Here is a 27833-nt window from a genome sequence, read left to right on the forward strand (position 1 = left end):
GAGAGCAAGCACAAGTGGGGGAGGGGCAGAGAGAAGGAGAGACAAAATCCCATCCACGTCATCAGTGCAGCTTGATGTGGGGCTCGAACTCACAAACCATGAGATCATGACCTGGGCCAAGATCAAGATTCAGACGCTTAACCAAATGAGCCACCCAGGCGTCCCTTTAACTTTCTGAGGAACCTTCATACTGTCTTTCACAATGGCTGCACCAGTTTGCATTCCAGCCAAGTGCATGATGCCTCCCTTTTTCCCAACATCCTTGCCAACTCTTGTTTTTCTTTTTTTGATTTGAGCTTTTCTGACAGGTGTGAGATGGTATCTCAGTGAGGTTTTGATATGCATTTCCCTGATAACTGATTTTCATATATCTGTTGACCATCTGGATGTCTTCTTTGGAGAAACATCTGTTCATGTCTTCTGCCCATTTTTAATTGGATTGTGGTTTTTTTGGTGTTGAGTTGTGTTAAGTTCTTGATATACTGTGGATACTTACCCTTTATTGGGCACATTATTTACAAGTATCTTCTCCCACTTGGTACGTTGTCTTTTTGTTTTGTTGATTGTTTCCTTTGCTGTGCAGAAGCTTTTATTTTGATGTGCTTCCAACAGTTAATTTTGCTTTTGTTCCTCTTACCTCAGGTGACCTATCTAGAAAGATGTCATTATAGCCGATGTTAGAGAACTTACCGCCATACTCTCTTCTAGGATTTTTATGGTTTCACTTCTTACAATGAGGTCCTTAATCCATTCTGAGTTTATTTTTGTATATAGTGTAAGAAAGTGGTCCAGTTTCAGTCTTTTGCACATAGCTGTCCAGTTTTCCCAACACTGTTTGTTGAAGAGACTCTTTCCCAATGCATATTCTTGCCTCCTTTGTCAGATTAATTGACCATATAATTGTGGGTTCATTTCTGGGCTCCCTATTCTGTTCCATTGATCTAGGTGTCTATTTTTGTCAGTACCATACTGTTTCGATTACTACAGCTTTGTAATCTGAAGCCTGGAATTGTGATACCTCCAAGTTTTGTTCTTTTTCAAGATTGCTTTGGCTATTTGGGGTCTTTTGTGGTTCCATGCAAATTTTAGGATTGTTCTAGTTCTGTGAAAAATGCTGTTGGTATTTTAATAGGGATTGCATTACATCTGTAGATTGTTTTGGGCAGTATAGACATTTTAAACATATTTGTTCTTCTAATCCATGAACATGCAATGTCTTTCCATTTCTTTGTATCGTGTTCAATTTCTTTCATCACTGTTTTACAGGTTTCAGAGTACAGGTCTTTCACCTATACTCCTTATTCCTAGGTATTTTATTACTTTTCGTGTAATTATAAATGGGATTGTTTTCTTAATTTCCCTTTGCGCTGCTTCATTATTAGTGTATAGACATGCGATGGATTTCTGTATATTGATTTTGTATCCTGTGAACTTACTGAATTCATTCATTAGTTCTAGTAGTTTTTTTGGTGGAGTCTTTATTTTTTTAATGTTTATTTATTACTGAGAGACAGAGACAGAGCCCAAGCATGAGAAGGGCAGAGAGAGAAGGAGACACAGAATCTGAAGCAGGCCCCAGGCCCTGAGCTGTCAGCACAGAGCCTGACGCGGGGCTCAAACTCACAGAGGGCGAGATCATGACCTGAGCCGAAGTGGGACACTCAACCGACTGAGCCACCCAGGTGTCCCTTCTGTGGAGTCTTTAGAGTGTTCTATACAGTATATAGAATCATGTCATCTGCAAACAGTTGAAGTTTTACTTCTTTCTTACAATTTGGGGGACTTTTATTCCTTTGTCTTATCTGACTGGTGTGACTAAGACTTCCAGTATTATGTTGAATAAAACTTGTCTTCTTCCTGACCTTAGGGGAAAAGCTTTCAGTTTTTTACCATTATGATGTTAGCTGTGGGGTTTTCATATAAGGGCTGTATTATGTTAAAGTATGTTCCCTCTAAACCTAGTTTGTTGAGGGTTTCTATCATGAATGGATGTTGTATGTGGTCATATTTTTTTCTGCATCTATTGAAACAACCTTATGGCTTTTATTCTTTCTCTTACTGATGTGATGTATCATGTCGATTGATTTGTGAATATTAAGCCACGCTTGCATCCCTGGAATAAATCCTACTTGCTCATGGGGAATGACTTTTTTAATGCATTGTTGGATTTGGTTTGCTAATATTTTGTTGAGGATTTTTACATCTATGTTCTGTAGCGCTCTCTTTTTTATTTAGCAGTGTGTTTATTTGGTTTTAGTATCAGGTTAATATTGGCCTTGAAGAATGAATTTGGAAGTTTTCCTTCCTCTTCTATTTTTTGGAAAAGTTTGAGAAGAATAGGTTTTAACTCTTCTTTAAATGTTTGGTAGAATTTATCTGTGAAGCTGTTGGATCCTGGACTTTTGTTTTTGGGGAAATTTTTGATTACTGATTCAATTTCATTGCTGGTAATCTATATGTTCAAATTTTCTGTTTCTTCCTGCTTCATTTTTGGGAAGTTATATGTTGCTAGGATTTTATCCACTTCTAGGTTGCTCAGTTTGTTGACACATAATTTTTCATAATATTCTTACAATCCTTTGCATTCCTGTGGTGTCGGTTATTATTTTTCCTCTTTCATTTCTGATTTTGTTTGAGTCCCCTCTCCTATTTTTGATGAGCCTGGCTATAGGTTTATCAATTTTGTTGATCTTTTCAAAGAACCAGCTCCTGATTTCATTCATCTATTTTTTTAGTTCCTAGATCATTTATTTCTGTTCTGATATTTATAATTTCCTTCCTTCTGCTGGGTTTGGGTTTGGGTTCTTTTTCTAGCTCCTTTAGGTGTAAGGCTAGGCTAATATTTGAGATTTTTCTTGCTTCTTGAGGTAGGCTTGTAATGCTATAAACTTTTCCCTTAGAACTGCTTTTGCTGCTTCCCAAAGATTTTAGACCACTGTGTTTTCATTTTCATTTGTCTCCATGTGTTTTTTGATTTCCTCTTTGACTTGTTGGTTGATTCATTCACTGTTTACTTGCATGTTATTTAACTTCCATGTATTTGAGCTCTTTTCAGATTTTTTTCTTATGGCTGATTTCTAGTTTCACTGCATTATGGTTGAAAAGATGCATGGCATAACTTCAATCTTTTTGCATTTGTAGAGATTTATTTTGTGGTCTAATATATAATCTGGAGAATATTTCATGTGTACTTAAAGAATGTGCATTTTGCTATTGTAGGATGGAATATTCTGAATATGTCTATTAAAACACTAGTCCAATGTATCATTCTAAGCCACGGTTTCCTAATTGATTTCATCGATGTAAATAGCATGTTAAAGTTCCCTACAATCACTGTGTTACCATCAGTTAGTTCCTTTATATTTGTTACTAACCATTTTATGTATTTGGGTGCTCCCATTCTGGGTGTATAAGGGTTTACAATTGTTACGTCTTCTTGTTGGAGTCCCCCTTAATGATTATGTAGTGTCCTTCTTTGTCTCTTGTTACAGTCTTTGTCTTAAAGTCTATTTTGTCTGATACAGCTATTGCTACCCTAGCTTTCTTTTCACACCCCTTTGCATGATAAATGTTTCTGCATCCCCTCTTTTTCAATCTGCATGTGACTTTGGGTCTGCAAGGAGTTTCTTGTTGGCAGCATATACACTGGTCTTATTTTTTTTTTTAATCCCTCCCATCACCCTATGCCTTTTTTTTTTTGGAATGTTTAGTCTATTTACATTCAGAGTAATTATTCAGAAGTCTGTATTTATTGGTATTCTGTCATTTGTTTTGTGATTGTTTTTATAGATCTTCTGTTTTTTCCTTCCCTTGCTCTCTTCTCTCACAAGTTGGCTTTCTTTAGTGATATATTTGGATTCCTTTCTCTATTTTTTTTGCATACCTATTACCAATTTTTGATTTGTGGTTACCATTAGGTTTGTATATAACATCTTCTGAACCACACATCATTTTAGCAAAACGAAACAGGGAGGATGTTTAAGTATTTTCAAAGAGTTGAAGGCAACAACAAAGCACAGTCCAACTCAAGCCTGAAAGAAGACATTGTAAATTTTACTAGAGGGTTAGCAGACTGGCAAAAAAAAATTATTTAATGTGTAACATGAATCAAAGGGATAAGAGCTGGGAATCACTCATTTGGAGAAACTGGATTTGGAGTCCTATCACTGATGGAGAATCAAGTCCTGTGATCATTTACCTGTCATTAAGGAAACCAGTCTCAACTTTCTTCAGTTGGGAGGATACAATTATTTCCTCAATTGGTAAGTCTTTTACCTTATTAAGCTCCAGGGGGCTAAAAATCAATGACACTGACATATTAATTCAAATTTTAAAATCATCTGTACCTATTTGGTATTCTATGTTCTGAAAGTAATTAAAGTAACTTGCCACAGAGTAATCGGTTACCCTTGAATTTCAATTTAAAATGGTTAAAAGATCAATTCAGTCTTGTGATTTTATAAGCCTCCCAATAATGGACTATTTAAGAAAACCAAGCCTCATATCTATAAGTTTAATTAAACTTAAAAGGTTATTAAAGTACTTAGAGAAGTTTATTAGACAACTGAGGTACCTATAGGGAAAACAGGATATATTAAGTTTAAAATGAAGTTTGGCATGTTTAAAATTAATTATATTTGAAGACCTTTAAAAGCAATTATATAGTTGGATTTGTAAACTGGCCTTAAAAATTCAGGGAAGAACTAAGTTTCTGAATTTGTAACTTTAATAAATCTAATATATTTTTTAAAGGCAGTCCCTGAAAAAAAAATAAAAAATCAAATAAATAAAAACAGTCCCTGAATAATGGTTTTTATGCACAAAAGTTATCAAGGGCACCAAAAACAACTCACTGATATAATCCTAACTGCTAAAGAATATAATCAATGGCCTTAAAAGAAGACTTCTTTGCCTCTCTTGATGATCACCAGAACGATTTGCAAGAGAAACTCAAAATTTAAGATCACATCTGCTGAATTTCTTAGTACCTAAGAAATGTATGTTAAATAAATGATAATGGACAGAAATAATTATTAAATGAGACTGAGGGAAAACATATGAACATGAAACCAACTACAAAACCCAAACTATTTTTAGGTCATTTCCCAATGTTGGTAGATTGGTTTTGTACTTGTAACAATATAGAAGTATAGTTGATAACACGCAAGCAGTGAAAATTCTTAGACAGTAATTAGACTAAGGGAAACCAGACTAGCAATATTTCATAAAAATATAAAACCAATGATGAAATGTGAAATTATTTCTGTACAACAACAAAACCCCCAATTAATCAGAATTCCCTTAGCATTCTAGACAATTGGTATTTTGTTACCAGTTCATATTACCTGGATAGAAGGGCAATATCTAATTTTCACAAATGAGCCAAACAGGTATGATATATTAGAAAATGGAAACATAGGACAAGCAAATATACCAAAGGTGGTATGTTCTCAAACCACAACGTAATTAAAATAGAAATCAAGATAAAAAGGAAAGCCCCCAGATATTTGGAAATTATACAATATACTTTTATATAAGTGCCAGTAGTTCAAAGAAATCACAAAGGAAATTAAAAGATATATGATAATGAAAATATAGCAGATCAAATTTGTGGAAAGAAATTTATAGCTTTAAATGCCTATACTGGAAAGGTAAAAAAGGTTTAATCAATAATCCAAGCTTCCACTTTAAGCCAAAACAACATAGGCACATTAAACCCAATTAACTAGGAGAAAGCATTAGAGATAAAAGTAGCAATGAATGATATGTTTGTACTATCATTAAGAAGAATAAAGCCAAGCTACCCACTAAGAGAAAATATTTGTAAGACATATGTAACAAAAATTTCGTATTTAGTATATCTAAATAGTTCCTATAACATAAAAATAAGAGACAACCCATTTTAAGAAATCAGCAGAAGATATCACAAAAGCATCTGGCAAAATCAGAAATTAAATAAAACCATAAGATACTGCTACAAACTGCTAGAAATGTCTACAATGAAAATGAGACAAAGCCAAATGCTGGCAAAAATGTGGAACTGGAATTCCCATACTCTGTGAGAATTCAGAACTTTGGCAAATGGTCTGGCAGTTTCTTACAAAGTTAGATGTATACCTACCCCTTACTCAGCAAATTCTACCCTTCAGTAGATAGGCCAAATGAAAATAAACATCCACAAGAAGAGTTACACAAGAACGTGCACAGCATCTCTGTTCACAATGCTAAACACTGAAAACCATTCAAGTGTCCACCAACAAGAGAATGGATAAAGAACCTGTGTTATATTCACACAATGGAATACTACTCAGCAATAAAAAGCAGCAAACCAATACATTCAACAACATTGATAAATCTTGTGGCTGGACACAAGAATATATATGAATTCATTTATATTAAATTCTAGAACTAATTGCTGGTGACAACAGTTGGGTATACTGATTGCAAAGGGAAATAAACTTTCTGGGTAGATGTTAATGTTCTATATCATGATAGCAGTGTGAGTTACATTAATACACTTATACATCAAAATTAAAATTGGTTCATTTCAATGTATATAAATTTTACACTGAGAAAGGCCTATTAAAAAATAATTGAGTTGAGTAGGGAATGGTCTGAGGCATAGATAAAACACGAATGGCAGTTACAGTGCTAATAATTGAAGCTGGTGATGGGTACATGGGGGTTCATTATTCTATACTGGTTACTTTGTATATGTTTGAAATTTTCCATAATGAAAAGTTAGAAAAAAAAAAAAAAGGAAACGGACTAATTTCTGAGTCTTTTTATTTAATTAAAACAGGACAATCTTATTTACTACTCCAATTAAAATAGGCAATCACCTAAATATGGTTATTTTACATTAGCAAAATCCTAATAATAAATTTAACTGGATTGTTAAATTTAAGTAGGGCAATCTATGACTCCCCATGCTATTTTTTGGGCCTTCAACCAATGATTATTTTCCATATATAAAGTTATAGCTTTGATTTTTTTAATATACAAGCACACAAAACACTTTTATTCTTGTTAATTTCCTGATGACCTAAAAGAAAAAGTTATTCAAGGAAGTATTAAATTTAATAGTTTCTACAAGTATGGCCTACTCTTATAGCCAAAAGTATTTCTTTAAATCTGACTTGTTCCTTTTGAATTAATTTGCTAGGAAAAAAAGTCCACTGAATATGTAAAAGTATTTTTAGATGTAGGATAGAACAACAGATCTCGTTAACTCCTATTTCTACTCTATTCAGTTTTCACTAAATTGAATTTTTCACTAGTACGGTATGTTTAGAAGTATAAAAAACATTCCCAATGAAGCTTTTTTGCTATCAAGTGAAGATGCATCTTAGTATTTCCAAAGCTTTGAGTTAAACATGCTGTTAATACAAAAAATTGCCCTCTTGGGTTTTCATAAGTTCTCTCACCACAATCAATAACTAGCTAATTTTTACACTCTTCAAACATTGTTCATTCAGATGGTGTGTTAAGTTTTACTGTTAGTTATCACATGCCATTTTGAGATTATTAGCAATGGAGAATAGAGGTAAAAAACTTGAAATTTTACAATATATAATGGTTTTTATATGTACACATTTATACTGTTAGTATACTGCCTAGCACAGAACTGATGCAAAATTATCTATTAATTTTTCTAAGGATACATTAACTGATGTTCAGAATTAGTCCTGAAAATGTGTTAAGACTATAGAAGGGAGAATTACATGGATTAAAAAAACAAAAAGCAGCTTTAGTTTTTTGCCAAGGAATTTAGCACATTTATGGAATTTGGGGCTAAGAGAAACTCTAAAAATCAACGTTTAATCTCTTTACACCTAAGAATACTGAGTCTCCTCAAAATTAAAATGGCTTGATTAAGGGTAATGAACAGCAGAGTCAGAATTAAAATTAAAACCCATGTCTTTGGACTCCCAATCTATAGCTTATCCCTTAAACACCACCAGTTTCTTGGTGTCAAAACGCAACTCAAAAATATGGATTTTCTTTATGTATTATGTGCTACATTTACTAACTTGTATACAATTTCAGAATTCTTGTCAAAACTGTTCTACTAATTCCTATCACTGTTTAAAACCATCTGTATGGCCTTCCAATGTCTGCACCTAGTTTCAGCTGTAGTATTCCTAGCTACCACAAGGAGGAGATTTTGTTCAAAACGCCACAGCTCAAAAGCAGACAAACCGATGACAAGAACTAGGACTTTACTCTCAAATTCATCCATTTATTGTAAAGTACCACTAATTAGTCACTATGCTAATGGAAACTCTTCCATATTATCTGGTTCTTGCATAGTGTAATACATTCCAAAGCTTTATAAAATGTGATCTAAACTGTACATTTGAAGCAGGCTTTAATGGAAAAACTAATTCAAAACAGGCTCAAGAAATGTACAGAACAAGTACAATCTTGCTTACCATTTTTGCTTCTGACTGTACTGGTTGAGGGGAGGAAGGACCTGGAATTCCTGGAACACTAGGCACCATGGTGACTGGCCGAACAAGCTATGCAAAATATATTAACAAATAATTGCTAGAGAATATATTCAATATGAGATTTGTGCTATATCTGCGCAACGGTTATACAAATTTGAGAGTTCAGAATCAGAAAACTATAAACCCTTATTGATCTACTATCCTGATTTATCTTTTAAAATTTGTCAATTTCCATAAAAGTTCACAGAGAGTGTCCTTATAAACAATTCCTGCAATAGTCAAAGTACCATGGAATTACTGGACATGTGTTTTCGTACACATATATTCCTAAAGAACAGAAATCTGTGTTAATAATTGAATTCTACAAATCTAGTCAAAGTGAAATGGGCTGAATAAGGAATAAATTTCTTAAAATTAAAAATACAAGGAAGAATTTGAGAAACTTAACAGAAGACCATGGGGGAGGGGAAGGGGAAAAAGAAAAAAGTTAGAGAGAGGGAGGCAAACCATAAGAGACTCCTGGATACTGAGAACAGACTAAGGGTTGATGGGCATTGAGGAGGGCACTTGTTGGGATGAGCACTGGGTGTTGTATGGAAACAAGGAAAAGAAAATTTTGAGAGGATGGAAAAACATTTTCTAACCAATTAATTATGTTTGTTTTGAATGGTATATGCTGTCATTATAAATATGAATAAATACACACTACTAACCCCTAGTAAGTATTTTTTTGGATTCAGTTTCATAAACGAATCAAGCAGCCCTAGATCAGTTTACAGAGTCTAAACCTCAAACTTACCGGGACTGCAGCTGGAACATGCACATTAGAACTTGTAATTGATGCAGGAATAGCAACAGGCATGGTCTGTCCATTAGGAAGATGCAACAGAAGAGGAAATGGGCCCGGTACAGGACTAAGAAAAATAAAAGAAGAATAATTAAAGGTAAGAAATCCTTATCAGCCACTTCTAACAATATCAGAGTATTTTTACTCCTATTATCATATTATTTAAAAATAAATTTTCTAACCACTGCAAAGCAAATTACAAAATTTTATTATTTTTAATTGTATTCTAAATACATAATGTATATAGCAGTGTGGAGAAACAACAGGTCCAAAAAACAGGACAATCTCCAATATGCTGAATGAGAAAAATTCTTATCAGAAGGTCTTGAGGGTCACCTGGCTGGCTCAGTTGGTACAGCATTTAACTTCTGATCAGGTAAGTTGAGCCCCGTGTTGAGTGTAGAGATTACTTAAAATGTTTGGGAAAAAACCAATGTCTTGACATATGTTTAAGAACTGAAAAAAATGTCATCTGCTGGAGTAATTTTATGTATTCTGTGTGAAATAGCATGAAAATTAGAGACCACCTTAAATTCACATTCAATGCGATTTTTTTTTAAATTAAGTTTTAGATATTTATTTTCTAATCTATTAGATAACACTAAGAGAAAAAGACAACCCAAGTACTTTTTCCAAAAATCAAAGCATGCAGAACATGATTAACATACACACACAAAACTAAGGCCACAATTTGAATTACATGTCGTGGGAAAAATTGTGACAAGAAAAACTTGATTAATAAACAGTTCAATGACTGGCCCAAATCATCACTTACACGATTGGCCTGTTGGAGGATGGTGCCTGGGTGATCACAGTACTTGAGGTTGGTGAAGGTACTGCTTGCTGAATAATTACACTGGAGTCAGAACTTGTAAGCAGCACATTGGGAACCTGTAATGATGCTGGACGAACGATAGCTGATGTGGGCTGTGCAGTTTGTGCCAATGGTACCTCCTATTTAGTGATGAAATAAAAAAGGGTGGGATTTAAAATTATAAGTCAATCCGGGGTGCCTGCGTGGCTCACTTGGTTAAGCGTCTGACTTCGGCTCAGGTCATGATCTCGCGGTTCGGGAGTTCGAGTCCTGCAGCAGGCTCTGTGCTGACAGCTCGGAGCCTGGAGTGTGCTTTCAGATTCTGTGTCTCCCTCTCTCTCTGGCCCTTCCCCTCTCAAGCTCTGTCTGTCTCTCTCTCTCAAATAATAAATAAACATTAACAAAACATTTTTTTTTTAATTTTTTTTTCAACGTTTTTTATTTATTTTTGGGACAGAGAGAGACAGAGCATGAGCGGGGGAGGGGCAGAGAGAGAGGGAGACACAGAATCGGAAACAGGCTCCAGGCTCCGAGCCATCAGCCCAGAGTCTGACGCGGGGCTCGAACTCACGGACCGCGAGATCGTGACCTGGCCGAAGTCGGACGCTCAACCGACTGCGCCACCCAGGCGCCCCAACAAAACATTTTTTTTAATTATAAGTCAATCCATGAAACTTAAAAGTGAACAGAATATAACACACTTCTAAAAGCATCTACATGCGTCGGGCTTTGTGTTGACAGCTCGGAGCCTGTTTCGGATTCTGTGTCTCCCTCTCTCTGACCCTCCCCCGTTCATGCTCTGTCTCTCTCTGTCTCAAAAAAAATAAACGTTAAAAAAAAAAAAATTAAAAGCATCTACAGAATAATACCCTCCCCCAAAGTAATGTCCAAAGTTATTTAAAATTTTACAAGCTAAAGTTATTAAAAAGAAAATTTTAGAAGTAGCTAAAAAGCGTCAAATATAACGTTCATATTTGAATTTAAAAACACCTAAAAAAAATAATAAAAATAAAAACATCTGAGTGGTGTTTTTTTTTTTCCATACTACTTGTTTTCCTATCAATCCAGAAACAGGCTAAGTAACTTGGCTATGATTCCATGAACATTTCTGAAAATCCATGAGACCGCCTAGTCCTACTCCATCATTATACTGTAAAAAGGGGAAACAGATCCAGAGAGACTGATACAAATTAGTAATAGAAATGATTAAAAAATTTTAATACAATTGTTTGCTACAACAATTTATTAATGTCAAAAGGTCAAGTAATGTTGATATCCTGAATGTAAAATAATTACTGGAGTGAAATCTTTGCAAATTAAAGAAAAACACAGAATTTGTTGAGTTAGCCAGGACCTTAAAGATGGTCTTTTCCCCAGTTTTACAGATTAGGAAGAGATTAAGAGCTTTACCTAGAACTCCTTTTACTAGTTAGGGTAAAAATTGGGTCTACTGTGTTCTTAGAATTGGTCTTTATGCTGCCTCTTATTATCAAAATCTTATTTAGCTACATAGGAAGAAAAGATCAACTAGTACTATTGGAACTTCATTTATTCCACAAGTTTGAGAATTTATAGCATGCCCTCAAGGGCTACTGGGAAGAAAGAGACAATTAACAAGTAGAACAAGAAAATCCCAAATAGTAGTATGTTATAAAATAACAGTACAACATAATAAATCATGAAAGATTAACTGAGGGAAGGTTGGGGTTGGCTTACTTTAGATAGCATACATAGTGAGGTGAGGTGAGCTTTTCTGCAAAAAATGGTGCTGGATGAACAGATACTGAAAGGACAGCCGGGGAAAATTCTATCTAGGGAGAGGGAAGCAATACCAAGAGTAATGTCTTTAAGGTAGGAAAAAACTTAGAATATTTGGGGAATACACCAGAGTGGCATGAAGTGAAGGTCGAATGGGCAGACAAGCTTAGATCAATGAGGCCTTATGAAAGGACTATTAGTTATCTTAAATGCCATGGCTAACCACTGAAGGATTTTAAGCAGGAAAGTAACTATATAATGTATTAATAATAAAGCTACCTATAGAATATTGGAGATGGAAGTAGAAAGTCCAGTTAGAAGTAATTATTAATAATCCAAGTAAAAGATGATGGCTTGGGACTAAAGTGATGACACTGAAGATCAAAGAGGATAAATTAATATTTCAGAAAGTAAGTCTGATAAGATTTGCTATTGGTGTTGGTGTGAAGAAAAAGAAGAAACTAAGGATTCTTGACTTGAGCAACTCAATGGGATGGAGAGAAAATTTACTGAGATAGGGAGAATTATGGAAAAAAAATCAAGAGTTCTGATTTAGATGTATTAAGTTTAAGATGTCTTTCAGTCATAGAAAAGGAAATGTCAAGACGGGAGTGAGAGATGAATATGGAAATCCAGGAGATATCTTGGTTGATAGAAGTTGGAGAGTCATCAGCATGTAGATGGTTTTTAAAGTTATGGTCTAGGTGATCTCACCTAGGAAGAAAAGTGAGAAAGAAAAGTGAAGAGGGCCCAGAATGGACTTTAACAAATTGGCATGGCTATGCCCTGCCCAGGAGGAGGCTGGAATGTAGCAAGGATTACTCCTGAAAGAAGCTGAAGCAGCAATGAACAGCGAAAAACTGTTGAGTGTGAAGGGACTGGCACGATCTTTAGGAAAAAAGATATTCATATCAAAGAGTTAACAATATTTCCTGTAACTGTGATAATGTGGAAACCTTTATGTCCAAAAAAGAACAAGATAATTAAATACATTAAGATAATGATAAAGTACAACCATTAAAAATTATGATTTTGTGCAAATGTAAACTGGTATAGCCACTCTGGAAAACAGTATGGAGGTTCCTCAAAAAATTAAAAATTGAGCTACCCTATGGCCCAGCAATTGTACTACTAGGTATTTATCCAAAGGATACAAAAATGCTGACTGAAGGGGCATATGCACCCCAATGTTTATAGCAGCACTATCAACAATAGGCAAATTATGGAAAGAGCCCAAATGTCCACTGACTGATGAATGGATAAAGAAGATGTGGTATATCTATACAATAGAATATAACTCGGCAATCAAAAAGAATGAGATCTTGCTATTTGCAACAATGTGGATGGGACCAGAATGTATTATGCTAAGCAAAATAAGTCAGAAAAAGATAAATATCATACGATTTTACTCATATGTGGAATTTAAGAAACAAAACAGATGAATACAGGGAAGCAAAAATAAGATAAAAACAGAGAGGGAGACAAACCATAAGAGACTTAAATACAGAGAACAAACTGAGGGCTGCTGAAGGGGTGGCTGGGTAGGGGGATGGGTCATGGGTGATGGGCATTAAGGAGGGCACTTGTTGGGATGAACACTGCATGTTATATGTAAGTGATGAATCAATCAGATTCTACTCTTGAAACCATTATTACACTACATGTTAACTAACTTGGATTTAAATAACATTCTCAAAAAATGAAGAAAATTATGATTTTGGAAATTTTCTAACGATGTGGGAAAATGTTCATTAATGCTGAATGTCGAATGCATGATATAAAAGTAAACTCGGATCAGGATGCCTGGCTGGCTCAATTGGTAGAGCATGTGACTCTTGATCTTGGGGTCATGAGTTCAAGCCCCATGATGGGTGTACAGCTTACTTAAAAAAAAATTAAAAATAAATTTTTTAAATTAAAAAGTAAACTAGGATCTTTCTTCGAATTTTTCTTGGTATCTATTTATCCTTCTAATGAGCTATTCACTTACACAGTATATTTGTATAAATGCATGCATATATCTAGGAAAACATGTTTCAAAATATTAGTATTTCTTATCACTCAATTATGGGCTAAGAGGAGATTTTGGTTTTCTTCCTTATATTTTTCTATATTCTTAAAGTTTTTATAAAGAGACTCGCTTTTATAATTAGGAACTGAGGAAAACACCCCACAAAACATCTAAGGTCAAAGCCATGTCATCCTCTGCCATGACAGAAATCCATTAATCCATTTATGGTTTTAGAATAAAATAATCTACACAGAAACATTGTCAATGCCTCTTCATTGTGCCACACATAGCACCCCATGTGTTCATTAGATGTGCTTATGAAAAAAAGCAATCAAGAAATACTCACAATAATGGTTACTCAACCCATACTATAGCCCAAAGGGTCCCAAATTACCAAGGTATTCAAGATCCAGGAATAAGCCCTAAATTGCCTACAAAAGGCCTGTACTAAGACAGTATCACCATCACCTCAGTTGGCAGTACCAAAGACCCATTGCTGAGAATGAGTATTGCTTTAGCCCTTAAAAAGCCTAAATAACCTTAGTTCGAGCAATTTTTAGTAGTAAAGAAAAAGCTGTCACTATATAAGAGCAGTGAAGAATAGGGGCACCTGGGTGGCTCGGTCGGTCAAGCATCCTACTTCACCTCAGGTCATGATCTCGCAGCTCCAGATTCTATGTCCCAACCCCCTATGTCCCCAACTCCCCCGCTTGCACTCTCTTTCTCTCAAAAATAAACATTAAAAAAAAAAAAAAGTAGCAAAGAATAAAATAACAAAACCCAGAAAAATTAAGTTTTTATAAATTTGTGTAGCCTTTAAAAAATAAGTTTTATTTAAAATGACTGCTGTCCTCCCCTGTAATTTTTCTGTGTAATAAAAAGCCAATTTTTTTACAAAGGTGACGTCTTCTTGCCCTGAAATTTCCATGAGTATTCACAGGCTTTTACATATAAGACTATTACAACCTGACACTCAATTATGTACAACTTATTACATTAACATTTTATGTAAATCAAATACTAAACTTTACTTGGGGTGATTTTCTACCAAAAATGCAAATTTCTAACCTTTTCATCACTGGTAGTAGATTCTGGGTGAGGTAAAGGACTATCTTGGTGAGTTGTTTCTACAACAGAGGGCTCCTCAATTTTGCTTCTTATAATGGGTGTTGCAAGAGGGGATAAATCTAGAGGCATCTAAAATACAAACGTTAAAAGAAAATGTTAGGAATTCCAAAATGCCAATCAGCATTTCTAAAATAAGAAAGCAGGAAGTGTTAGCTATGATTATCGTTCTGTTAGAAGTACTCTTTTTTTTAATTTCATGGTTACCAACATACTTTTTTAATGTCGTCTTCTGAGGCTTTCTTGAATTCATTCTCAAATGGACTTGCCAATTCATTAAACAAACCCACTTCTTCACAGTTTTTCAAGAATCTTGTTGGTGTTGGGGTCTGATCTGAAATAAACGTCAAGAAGCAATCACATAGATTTAAATATCATGCAGGACCCTAAAATATAGCTAGTAAATTAACAAATTAGCAGGACTGGTTCAATCAGCTGTTAATTCTCTTTGGAAAGACCTCTTCCTTTAAAGCAAACAAAATTTGGTTAAGTTTTTGTTGCAGTTCAAGATATTTCCTCCAACTTTATGAACCATAAAAGTATGAAAAAAGTCCTTCTTCTTCCTTAGTCCAGACCTTCTCTCTGAGTAGAGTGACAAGCATCTTCTACTCAGAGATCAACTATTATCATTATTTAAGGCAGTAAGAATTTTAAAAATTTTACATTATTAAAAAATTATGATTGTTTAAAATACATGCAGTTTGGGGAAAACTAGGACTAGAGCATGTATCTTCACTCTAGCCTGGCCCTTCCACTAGTGTTCATAATCTATTACGAAAGCAAGCTTAAGATAAAACAGAATTTTTAGGAGGTAGATCAAAATACTACAAGGAAGAAAAAGAAGGTTAAAACAAGAGCCCTGAAACAAAAACAAACCAAAACAACAACAACAACAACAAAAATAACCAACCCTCCTTCCTTATTACTATCGGCTAAAGCCAATTTTCTATTTTAATGCATTTTTCAAGTTTGGAACAAGGGGCTATTTAAGAGTTACATATTTATGTAAAGTTCTACCTTAATTTCTAGGCAGTAGAGGAATAGTCAACTCTATTTTCTCACAACTTGGAATATTTTAACTATCCTTGAATATGTGCTTATGCTATGTACATTAACACATATACTGGTTATAGAATAAATGCCAGTTAAGGTCCATGTTGAATAAAAAATAGTATTTTTATGGACTCTGCCTATTTGGTCTCATAATTTTCCAGGCTATTTATTCATACTGACCAGAGTTGCTGGCACACTGAAATTCTATTCACATTCTATGCATTTTAACTTACAGGTTGTATTAGGAATCTAGCCTAAATTAAATACATGTATAAGGATGAATCCTGGTTTAAGATTTTGTAAAATTAAAATTCATATATTTGTTAAATACTGTGCCCCCAGAATGGGCATTACTTATTGTTTCATCTCTGCCCCACATATATCTAGAGTAATGATATGCTTACTACATATAAATATATTTAACACTAAAATGACCTACATTTCACACATATTATGTATAATGTAAGCCTATTTCAAACACTACTAGTATTATCTAAATTACTGAAGAGACTCTCTCTTGCCATCATTTTACCTGTTAGTCTACAACATACGTACCCACTAACCCTCAAAAGACTTCTATAACTCTATCACAGTAATGGCTCAGAATACTCATATCAGTTTAAGTCCATCATAGCTGAATTAGTAAACTGAATATAAATCTGACTCTTCTATTCACATGCAAAAGGTCTATCTCACCTCAACAGAAGGCTCCTAATTTGTGTTAAAGGGAGAGAAAGAGCTTAAAAATAACCATGTTTTATGCGTATGCATTATTAGTGATTACTGGAATGATGAAGCCTGAGAAAAGAAACATCAACACAGGCATGGTTTAAACATCAACGGTTTAAATATGATATGCAGTGGCTTATGGCTACTGACCATCAAATATATACCACACACATCATGCATTATACAGTAATGCTAAACTACTTATTTCAACATATGTTAGTAAAAAAATGGTCAAGTGCTGTGTTTGAACATGTTCTATTTTTCTACTGTAATAAAGGTAAAGCAACAGGAGATTTCTAGAAACCAATCCCGAAACATTTTTAAGTTGAAAATTTCCAGACATTGCTCTAGGGCAAGAAGTTTCAGACAAGCAAAGACCTTCATGCCTAGGAGAGTGAACTGTCCAGGTTGTTGTTACTTTGTTTGACTGCTTTTTTTTTGGTTCTAGCTCTTTAGATCTGATGTATACCATTTTAAAGAAATGTATAGCTCATTCTTCTCTGCTTCCTTTTATGGAACTAAAGATACACTGAGCATTCTCTTTCATTTTTCCTAGTTTTTGACAAATTACCAACTTTTTGTTACCTCAAATTTTTTCAGTACAAAAATTATGATACTGAAAGTACAGGAAAAACCATCTGCCTCATTATCTCTCCAGAGCACTGCATATGACAATTTCTATGCTGGGTATTAATTTCAAAATATTCATAATATTCAGATATCAGGGTTAATTCCAGACTTACAAGCAGTATAACCCAAACTTGAGAAAAGAATAATTTAGGGGTGATTCTGAATACTTACGACTTTGTGGTTATGACACTAAAGGGTCTGAAATTTATATAAATATATTAAGTTTTATATGAAACTTTGTTTTCTTATCATGATACTTATAAAATATAGAAAGTGCAGTAAAACTATGCGTATTATGTGTGTGTCCATACACATAGACGTGTGTGTATATATATTTAAATACCAAAAAAGGGGCAGCTAATACAGCATGAAAGGACAATAAAACAATGCATGAATTTTCTCTTTTCACATATTGTGAAAGATATTCATCTGCTTATGTAATACTGTATGTTCATAGGCTCAAAACACAAGAAAAGCAAATACTGAATTTAGGCCCCTTTATTGAGAGTATTTTACTAACACAGATGTTTTAGTCCCAAAAGAAATATAAACAAATTCTAGTGAGCAAGTCAGCTAATTGATCTCTCTCCAACAGGAGAAGCTTGATCATTTCCTATCTTCCCACAGCATTGTAAACCAGGTGTAAAAAGCTAAAAGAAACACTGACTAAACATCACATTAGTTCAATTATCAACTAAATGTAAATTCTGGAGATGCTATAAAAATGCTCCTGGGGTTCTAAATTAACTTCCACAAAACTGACATTGAAATCTACATTTGAAAAACCACACACAAAAAAAGTGAAATGAATGGTCAGAAGGAAACATGAAAATGTAATGGGTAAAATACATGTTGCCAACATTTACTGTAAATGAATTGGAATATCACCAGACTATATTATTTACAGAGAATACACAAAAATTGTGCACATTCCAGGTGAAATATGTATATAAGCTATTAATAAAAGCATATACTAACCAGCCACAATGACACTGTCATTACGTGCTGGACCAAATTTCAGTGTCATCTCATGTTTATGTTTATGGACAGCCAAATGATCCTCGTTGGTAAAACGCTGTGGCAAAAAGTTTTAAAATATAGTTAAGATTTTCAATTTGATCAAATAAGTAAAATGATAAGGAAATTCATTTCCACAACATGTAAAACCACCATTAACAATGAAATAGTTTGTTAACTATAAAAGAATCTATTGTTAGTATAAACACAGAAGACTTCATATAATCATAGAGAAACCCATTACCCAAGAATAAGCAATACTGATGTATTACTAAGTCACAAAACTCATCTGACTGAGGCAAACTCATAAAACCTGAGGCAAAGAAACTTCATATAAATTTCATTTGGATACTAAAAACAGACCACTACTGATTTTTTCTTTTTTTTGCTTTATCATAGTAGAAATATATATTCCATGGTACAATGACTTCTGAGGAAAGCACTGTATTGACCCAGACTTCAGGTTACTTACCACTTTTAAAATGAGAATTCTCTTATAAAAATATTATTCCCGGACAAATTAAGAAGTAAATCAGGTTCTTTATGTTACCACGTTAAAAAAGAATGCTTTTGTTATAATCCAACAAAGAAATAGCAACCAATATAATAAGCTAGTTCATTTTAAAATAAAATTATGTCTGGACATCAACCTTTATGAAGATGCTCCTTATCGAGCAACAATTATAACTGAAAATAGGGAGCACTTATATTTTATTTCAGAGCAATAATTATAAAATGCCACATTAAGAGATATAAACTCTCTGTTCTACATCCTTATAAACGGGAATGTTAAAATTATACATATTTGAACTCAGTTCCCCTAAACCATCAAAATGGATTCCTTCTCTTGTAGAAATATTACTCCTGAATAAATTAAGAAGTAAATCAGGTTCTTTATGTTACCATATTAAACAAAAATGCTTCTTGTAATTCAGTGAAGAAATAGCAATCAATATAACAAAGCAGTTCATTTTATAATCCAGCTCTTTCCCACTCAAGTGCTATCTTACTATTGCTTTATCATTATAAGAATTACTCCCAAATTTGGAGGAAGAAGTAGCTGTCTTTTCATAGACCGCTGAATAACTGCTCTTAGAGAATGAACATATGTGTAGAATTTACTAGCATATTTAATTACCTTACATTAGAATTTTAAATATACATGTATTACATTCCACACTAAAAGTACCTTAAAGCAAGATTCACTTTATGTCCAAAGAACCTAACAATGTAATTTCTCCCATGGAGGCAATAATTAAACATTTGTGAATAAATGCATTTTGGTAGAGGTCATAATTAACAGATAAGAACATGGACAGTTATCTCCTAGGAACTTATTCTACCACTATCCCCTGCCTGGATTGGTTCGACCACAAATATCCAAATCAAAGAGCAACTACATACAGAATTGCACAAATTGTACAAAACATGTGAAAATGGCACCAAATTTAATCCTAAGTAAAAAAGAACAGTTAAAAGAACCCTAAAAACCATTTAGGATCATGTGAATATTAAAAGGGGGAGAACAAGAAATATGAATTTATGAAGTCTCACATATGATCTACAGATCAAATTTACCAAAATGCTATTAAGAGATTTTTGATCAGATGATATTATTGATGTACATGGATAAAATACATTGAAACTGGTACCTGATATAGGGGAGTTGAACCTTAGCTATCACCTGAGCTAATTTATTTACCTTTAACTAGAAACTTAAAAAAAATGCCAACAGTCATCTTGTCAAAAGGCAGTCACCAGGAAAGGACAGATATATCTATAGATAGATGAATATATATCTATGTATATGAATGAAATAAATTATTTTTTCAACAAATGCTTATAAAATAGCTACTACATGCTAAGTTAAAATTTTTGCAAAATCTATTTGAACCGTTTTCTGAGCCAAATTAAAAAGTTTATTTTGAAAGTAAGTTTTATAGAAAAATTATGATACTACTAGTAATAACAACATACTGAATTCATAATTTCTTTCTCCCAGGCAATTCAGAGTACAACCCCAATGCAAACTGTTATACATGTACACAGTATTTTGCTAAACAACAAGGCTTTGAGCATACAGCTGAATAAAATGGAAAGGCAGTCAAGAAAAGTAGGATAAGATAACCATCTCTCTTAAAAAGTTAAAAAGGGTAACCTGACAGATGGAAGGGAGGTAAACCAGTTGCTTCTATAAGGAATTTAAGCTCTGATATCTGAGAAATCTGTGTTTCTAAGGCTTGAACACTTACCAGAACTAACTTCCTAAGACGTCAGTCATTCTGCATTTAATACATGCATTCACATCCACGATATAGATTACTAACAGATTAAATAGGTACAACTAAGTTATAAAACCATCAGACCACTAGCTCGTCTTACTTTTTTACTAGTTGAAGAAATCTACTCAACATCAGAAAGTTATACACACATACTCACATTAACATACCTCCAGTGACACTTTAGACTGAATAAAATCAATCTTAATTTCCTTTGCAAAACAGCTTATAACGTATAAACATTCTACCAAAGAGATAATTTTCAATGAAAGCATCACCAAAAGCAAAGCTATTACCAATAAAATAGAAGAGTTCCCATGTTAAATGAATCTTTCACTAAATTATCTCACTTTGTCTCTTTCACCAAATTCAGTGGAACATCACTTTAAAACAAATGCAATGAATGCAACTCTTTCTGTGAAATACATAATAGTGGCATATAAAAACATTTTTTAATTTTTTTTTTTTTTACATTTTTTAAAATTTGTTTTTGAGAGACAAGAGCGAGACAGAGCACAAGTGGGGAAGAGGCAGAGAGAGAAGGAGACAGAGAATCTGCAGCAAGCTCCAGGCTCTGAGCTCAGCACAGAGCCTGACGTGGGGCTTGAACTCACAAACTGCAAGATCATGACCTGAGCCAAAGTCGGACGCTTAACTGACTGAGCCACCCAGGCACCCCTAAAAACATTTTTAATAGCAACAGTCAACAGTTAGTATTCTCTGCACTGATTTCTACTGGTCTCTCTCCAAAATAATATCAACAAAGTATGTTTTAAGAAATTTAAAATCTATTTGAAAATTTAAATTTAAGTGCACTAAAGCTAAATTTCAAATTTGGAATAGTATCAATACTTATGACAAAAAAGAACTTGTACTACATTACCACCACCAAATTGGTACTTCTAAAATCAATTTTTATATGAATTTTCAATTTCCTAGGAAATACTAGTCATAAAAAATTCTGGGAAGTGTAATTTTTATAGCTTTCTTGAATTTATAGAAAAATGAATATCAAATATATGTCCAAAATATATGTCAAATCAGTCTACTTCTCTATATTTCCACTATTAGCAGGTAGACAAAGACACCATTATCTCTCACCTAACAGCTGTCAGTCTACTCCCCGTTTGCACTCTTAGCTCAGTAATGGCTTTTCATCGCTCTGTGAATAAAGCCCAAATACCTGATCACAGTCGACAGAGTCCTAGAGAGTAGGACTCTTTTTTTCTACTTGACAGCATCTCTTACCCTTATTTATCCTTGTTGGTCACTACATGCTCCAGCCACAACAGTCGTCTTTCTGTTTTTAAACACACCCAAACCCATTCTCTCCTTAGGACCTTTATATTTGCTGTTCCTTCAGTTTAAAAACTCTTCCCCCAGGGTCTGCTCCCACATTTTCACGTTTTAATTAAAATGTCACCTTATCAGGGAGGCACAACCTGTCTAAATAGCACCAACCCTGGTAATTCCTATCTTTACCCTGGCTCAGCATCATCAGATATCAGGTAAATTAAGATCATAATCAGATACAACTACATCCTCACCAGAGTGACTAAAATTAAAAGACTATCCAAAACAATCTTCAAAAGGAGAAAGAACTAAATTGGTGAACTTCCCTTTCCTGACTGGAAGCATTATTATAAAGCTAGAGTAATTAAGATATTGTGGTACTAGCATAAAAGCTGACAAACTGATGAAAGGAACAGAGTAGACTGCTCAGAAACAGACCTACAGTTACACAGTGATTTGATTTTCAACGAAGGAGTTGAAGCAAATTAATAGAGAAAGAAAAATCTTTTCAACAAATGATGCTGAAAAATCACATGGAAAAAAAGTGAGCTTGAATTCCTACCTCACACCAGTATATACATATACAAAAACGAGTTCAAGATGAAACAGAGACCTGAATGAAAAAACAAGCTTTCAGAAAAATAAAGGAGAATACCTTTGTGACCTAAAGGTAGGCAAAGATTTCTTAGACAAGATTTCTTAGAAAGCAACAACCATAGAAGAGAAAAAGTTAACACATTAGACTTCACTAAAATTAGAAAGACTTGTTCAAAAGCTTTTATCATGAAAATTAAGATGCCAACCAGACTTAGTAGAGAAACTATTTGACAATGGACTGGTATCCAGGATGGCAACCGTCCAACAAGCACATGAATAAGTGCTCATCTTTTCATCAAAGAAATGCAAATTAAAACTACAGGATATACAATAAAAATGGCTAAAATGAGAAGACCAACACACCACCAAATGTTGGCAAAGATATGGCACAACCAGACCTCTTATACACTCTTGGTAAGAATGTAAAGTGGTGCATCCATTTTTGGAAGACAGTTTGGCAATTTCTTAAAAAAGTAAATACATATCTATCATATGATCCCACCACTACATTCCTATGCATTTACCCAAGAGAAAAGAAAGCATTCATCTATACAAAAGACTTGTACACAAATATTTACACCAGTTTTATTTGTAATAACTGAAAACTGGAAATAAGCCAAATGTCCACATTTAATAATGAAATATTACTCATCAATGAAAAAGAATTTATTGATTACATAACATGGGAAATCACAAATTAATTATGTGGAACAAAAGATGCCAGATAAAAGTACAGACCGTATGACTCTATATAAAATTCTGGAAAATGCAAACTAATCTATAGGGATATAAGGCAGAATAGTGGTTTACAATGGTAGGAGGGATAACAAACGGAGGGATCACAAATGGGCATGAAGAAACTTTTGGTGTGATGAGTATGTTCACTATCTTAATTATGGTGATGGTCTTATGAGCATATACATGTTAAAACATGAAATTGTACATTATAAGTATGTGCAGTTTATTGTATGTCAAATTATGCAATTTAAAATGTCAACTAAAGAAAACAAATAACAACCAATGCAACACAAATGCTTATTTATGATCTACAGTTTGTATCGTTAAGTACTCTGTAATTTGACTACACATTAAATTTATCCTTTTACTGGTGTCTGTAAGTTAGAATTATCATAATAGCAATAGATTAATAATGTAATAGCCTGTTAAAAACACTGAAATATTATTTTTTGAAACAATGCTGATTTTCTGAAAATACTTCACACATGCTCTGTAGTGAAAATGTTAGACTTAAGTACATTAAGAACATTAATGCATTAGTGATATTGTCAGAGGTAAGTATTAATTTTATGAGTTCAGCAAGTAAAATAATTTTCAAGCAAGATAATGTATATTGCATTTCCAATTAAGCAAATTACAATGATTTTTAACCAATAATGGTCAAATGAAAATACTTTTAAGCCCTGGATTTCATCTAGGTATCCACCTTTCCATTACAGGAATTTTAACTTTTTTTCCCCATATTAGATTGTGTATTTTAAAATTCAAATATTCTATTCAGAAAAATGAAGAATTTCTTCTCAAAAATTTTCGAGGTTATTTTTATTCGAACTCCAAAATGTTACAAAAAATTGCAGGAGAATCCTTTTCATGACAACAAAAACTGTCATCAGTGTTTTAATAAATGTGACTATACAAAATGATTTAAAGTAATTTATATATTACCTGGCCACATCCAGGGGCAGTGCATAGAAAGGGTTTGTCATCACTCATATTCCACAGGTCCTTGTATTGCCTATAATAAAACATTAAGAGATGACTTAACATTTTACAGTACAGATTTTTAAAGAATAATTTAAAATGTAGTATTATATGATTTTCACTAAGCTTATTACCTTTTCTACTTCAATGTGAACTAAACATTTTTTTTTTAATTTTTTTTTTTTTTTTAACATTTTATTTATTTTTGAGACAGAGAGAGACAGATCATGAACGGGGGAGGGGCAGAGAGAGAGGGAGACACAGAATCGGAAGCAGGCTCCAGGCTCTGAGCCATCAGCCCAGAGCCCGACGCGGGGCTCGAACTCACGGACCGCGAGATCGTGACCTGAGCTGAAGTTGGACGTTTAACCGACTGAACCACCCAGGCGCCCCTGAACTAAACATTTTTACTGATATTTTAGCCCTATTTCCTTTTCATCTTCAATTTTTTTTTTTAAAGTTTCTTTATTTTTGAGAGACAGAAAGAGCAGCAAGGGAGCTGCAGAGGAGAGAGGGAATCCCAAGTGTTCTCTGCTGTCATCATGACATGAGCCAAAATCAAGGGTCGGGGACACTTAACCGACTAAGCCACCCAGGTGCCCCCCCTTCCATTTTCTTATAATGAGTAGACAAATACATGTAGCATGCAGATTTTACACTACAAAAGGAAAAGGTCAGGAACCTGGGTCTGTCAGACTAAATTTTTCCTGTTCAACAGTTTAAGTGAAGAATGAATGAAACAATTAGAAAATCATCACTTTAATCCCCAATGAAATAATGGATCTAGACCAGGTCACCAATGTCTGATGAAACCATTAGCAAAAAAGGTGATGGGAAACAGGTCAACCTTAACATCACTAAGAATGGGACAATCAGACATTATGCACAAGAAAGTAGTCCAGGGAGGCAGGGTGTGTGTGTGTTGGTGGTGGGGGGGTGGGGGGGTGGAACAGGGTCAAACCTGAATCTAACTGAGCATCTCTAGATCCAGCTACAGGAAATATAGGAGGTAGAAAAACCTGTGAAAACAATCTGGAAGCAGTCAGCCAAATTCTATAGGACAAAGCCCTAGTCACTTCAACAAATAAATATCATGGAGTACACAAGAAGAGAGGAGGTAGACAGGAACTGTTATAAATTAAAGGAGATTTAATAAATCTCCTAAATACTAACTACATGTAAATCCTCTTTTGGATCCTGATTTGAACAAAATAACTAAAAAAATTTTTTGGGTCAAGATTATTTTCCTATTTTTGATTTAGACTTAAAGTTCCCAATCACTCCTATCAACTTGTAAGTTTTCATTGTTTTGGTTTTCTTTCTAAAAATTACATATAACTGGGGCACCTGCGTGGCTCAGTCGGTTAAGCGTCCGACTTCGGCTCAGGTCATGATCTCATGGTTCGTGGGTTCGAGCCCCACATCGGGCTCTGTGCTGACAGCTCAGAGTCTGGAGCCTGCTTCGCATTCTGTGTCTCCCTCTCTCTCTGCCCCTCCCCCACTCACGCTCTGTCTCCTTCTGTCTCAAAAATAAATAAACATTAAAAATTGTTTTAAAAAATTACATATAACGGTATTTGACTCAGCTAAAAATTCAGTAACATTGTTCTTTTTTCAACATTAGCTTGTTAAGCCTTCACAGCAATGTTTCCCAAAGCATATTCAACAGGGATGACAGCAGCTACTATAGAAACAAGGTATGTAATCAAACAAATTTGGGAAATGCTGGAGGACTTTTTTTCTTTAGGACTTTTAAAGTCTTTAATATGTTCAAGTGAAATGATTAAAGGAGCACCTAGAATATGGCATTTTTGCCACATTCATTTGCTATTTGAAATCCTTTTTTATGTAACATCTCATGGAACTAGTATTATCTGACACTGTAGAAATCAAACCCTAAAATATGTTTATGTTTGTCATAGTTATATGTATTTTAATGCTCCATTTGATACTTTAAAAACATAAGAGGAGTATCAGCTAAACTAATATACCGGATAAGTGTTTTCTTTTAATAGAAAAAAATATTGAAATATTTATCTAGAAATAACTATGAAAATTTTTATAACCTAAAATATGAAAATGGCTAAAAACCCCAAATACTGCATACATACCTGGCAGAATTCACATGTAACTTGAATTTCATAAGTTGAACAACTTATCACGTCCTCTTTTTCATGGCAAGGATACTGAAAAAAATAGTTTTCACACTGTTAAAAATAGTTTTGAAACATTTGAATAATATTGAAATATTTGAATAATTATTACTTTGTAATACTGTCACCCCCAAAGCCTGTCACTATTAAGAATCTTTATAATAGGTAAGAGTAGTGTTCCTACAATATGAATACCCATATAAATGCCTCAAACACAGGATCTATATATCCAACTCCACCACAGAGGATAAAAAAGGAGAAAAAACATTTAATTCAGCTCTTAGGGCTATAGTTGAAAGGAAGCTATTAAAAGAGTAAAAATTCTGGTTTTGGGAGTCTGATGAGAAAGAGGAGATCTAGCATTTCAGAATATCTATTTGGAAAGTTTTTAACTTCTTAAAATATAGTCAGAGGTGATCAAGTTCTCAGCCTAATTCACCAAAATCTATTTGTCCCATAATATCGTTGATCTATATAAGCATCTCTCTGTTTCACAACTTTATAACTTACTTATTTGATAACAGTTTGAGAACAAGTACAACATGTTGGAACTATCCAGGTCAGTGGTCCATTTTCTTTTATTAAAAAAAAATTTTTTTTAACATTTATTTATTTTTGAGAGAACAGAAACAGAGTGTGAGCGGGGGAGGGGCAGAGAGAGAGGGAGACACAGAATGCGAAGCAGGCTCCAGGCTCTGAGCTGTCAGCACAGAGCCCGATGTGGGGCTCAAACTCACAAACCGTGAGATCATGACCTGAGCCGAAGTTGGATACTCAACCAGCGGAGCCACCCAGGCGCCCTGAGTGGCCCATTTTAAAAACTCTGCTAGGGGAGCCTGGCTGGCTCAGTCAGAAGAGCATGAGACTTTTGATTTGGGGTTGTGAGTTTGAGTCCCACGTTCGGTGTGGAGATTACTTAAAAAAAATAAAGAGGGACGCCTGGGTGGCTCAGCTGGTTAAGCACCTGACTTCAGCTCAGGTCATTATCTCATGGTTCATGAATCTGAACCCCGAGTTGGGCTCTATGCAGACAGGTCAGAGCCTGGAGCCTGCTTTGGATTTTGTGTCTCCCTCTCTCTCTGCCCTCCCCAGCTCGCTCTCTGTCTCTCTCTCAAAAATAAATAAATATAAAAAACAAAACAAAACAAAACTTAAAACAAAACAAAAACCCAAACTCTGCTAATACTTCATCTTACAATTACTAAAACCCCATCCCGTGGTGAACAAAGCATATGCTTTTTTTCAAGTTTACTTTGAGACAGAGCGCGCATGTGTGTGCGCGCACGCTTGAGTGGGAGAGGGGCAGAGAGACAGAGACAGAGAGAGAGGGAGGAAGGGAGGGAGGGAATCTCAAG

The 27833-nt window shown here is 34.3% G+C and overlaps 1 protein-coding gene across 10 annotated transcripts in view; it reads right to left on the minus strand.

Moving 5' to 3' along the window:
- ATF2 (activating transcription factor 2) overlaps positions 1-27833 on the minus strand; it is an 81740-nt gene that overhangs the window by 25856 nt on the left and 28051 nt on the right. For 9 of the 10 annotated variants that reach the window (XR_006205545.1, XM_042949192.1, XM_042949189.1 and 6 more), the window contains 8 exons: positions 26437-26511; positions 24290-24359; positions 18399-18495; positions 15224-15342; positions 14952-15080; positions 10076-10254; positions 9253-9367; positions 8436-8522 (listed from right to left, as the gene is read on the minus strand). Coding sequence is in view for 9 of the 10 variants with exons in the window: in XM_042949192.1 (XP_042805126.1) it covers positions 8436-8522; positions 9253-9367; positions 10076-10254; positions 14952-15080; positions 15224-15342; positions 18399-18495; positions 24290-24359; positions 26437-26468 (828 nt within the window). In the remaining variant the exon portion in view is untranslated. Of the gene's footprint in view, positions 1-8435; positions 8523-9252; positions 9368-10075; positions 10255-14951; positions 15081-15223; positions 15343-18398; positions 18496-24289; positions 24360-26436; positions 26512-27833 lie in introns of those variants that run through there. The other variant, XM_042949193.1, reaches the window with a different exon arrangement.

This window comes from Panthera leo, chromosome C1 (genome assembly GCF_018350215.1).
Source record: "Panthera leo isolate Ple1 chromosome C1, P.leo_Ple1_pat1.1, whole genome shotgun sequence".
Lineage (NCBI taxonomy): Eukaryota > Metazoa > Chordata > Mammalia > Carnivora > Felidae > Panthera > Panthera leo.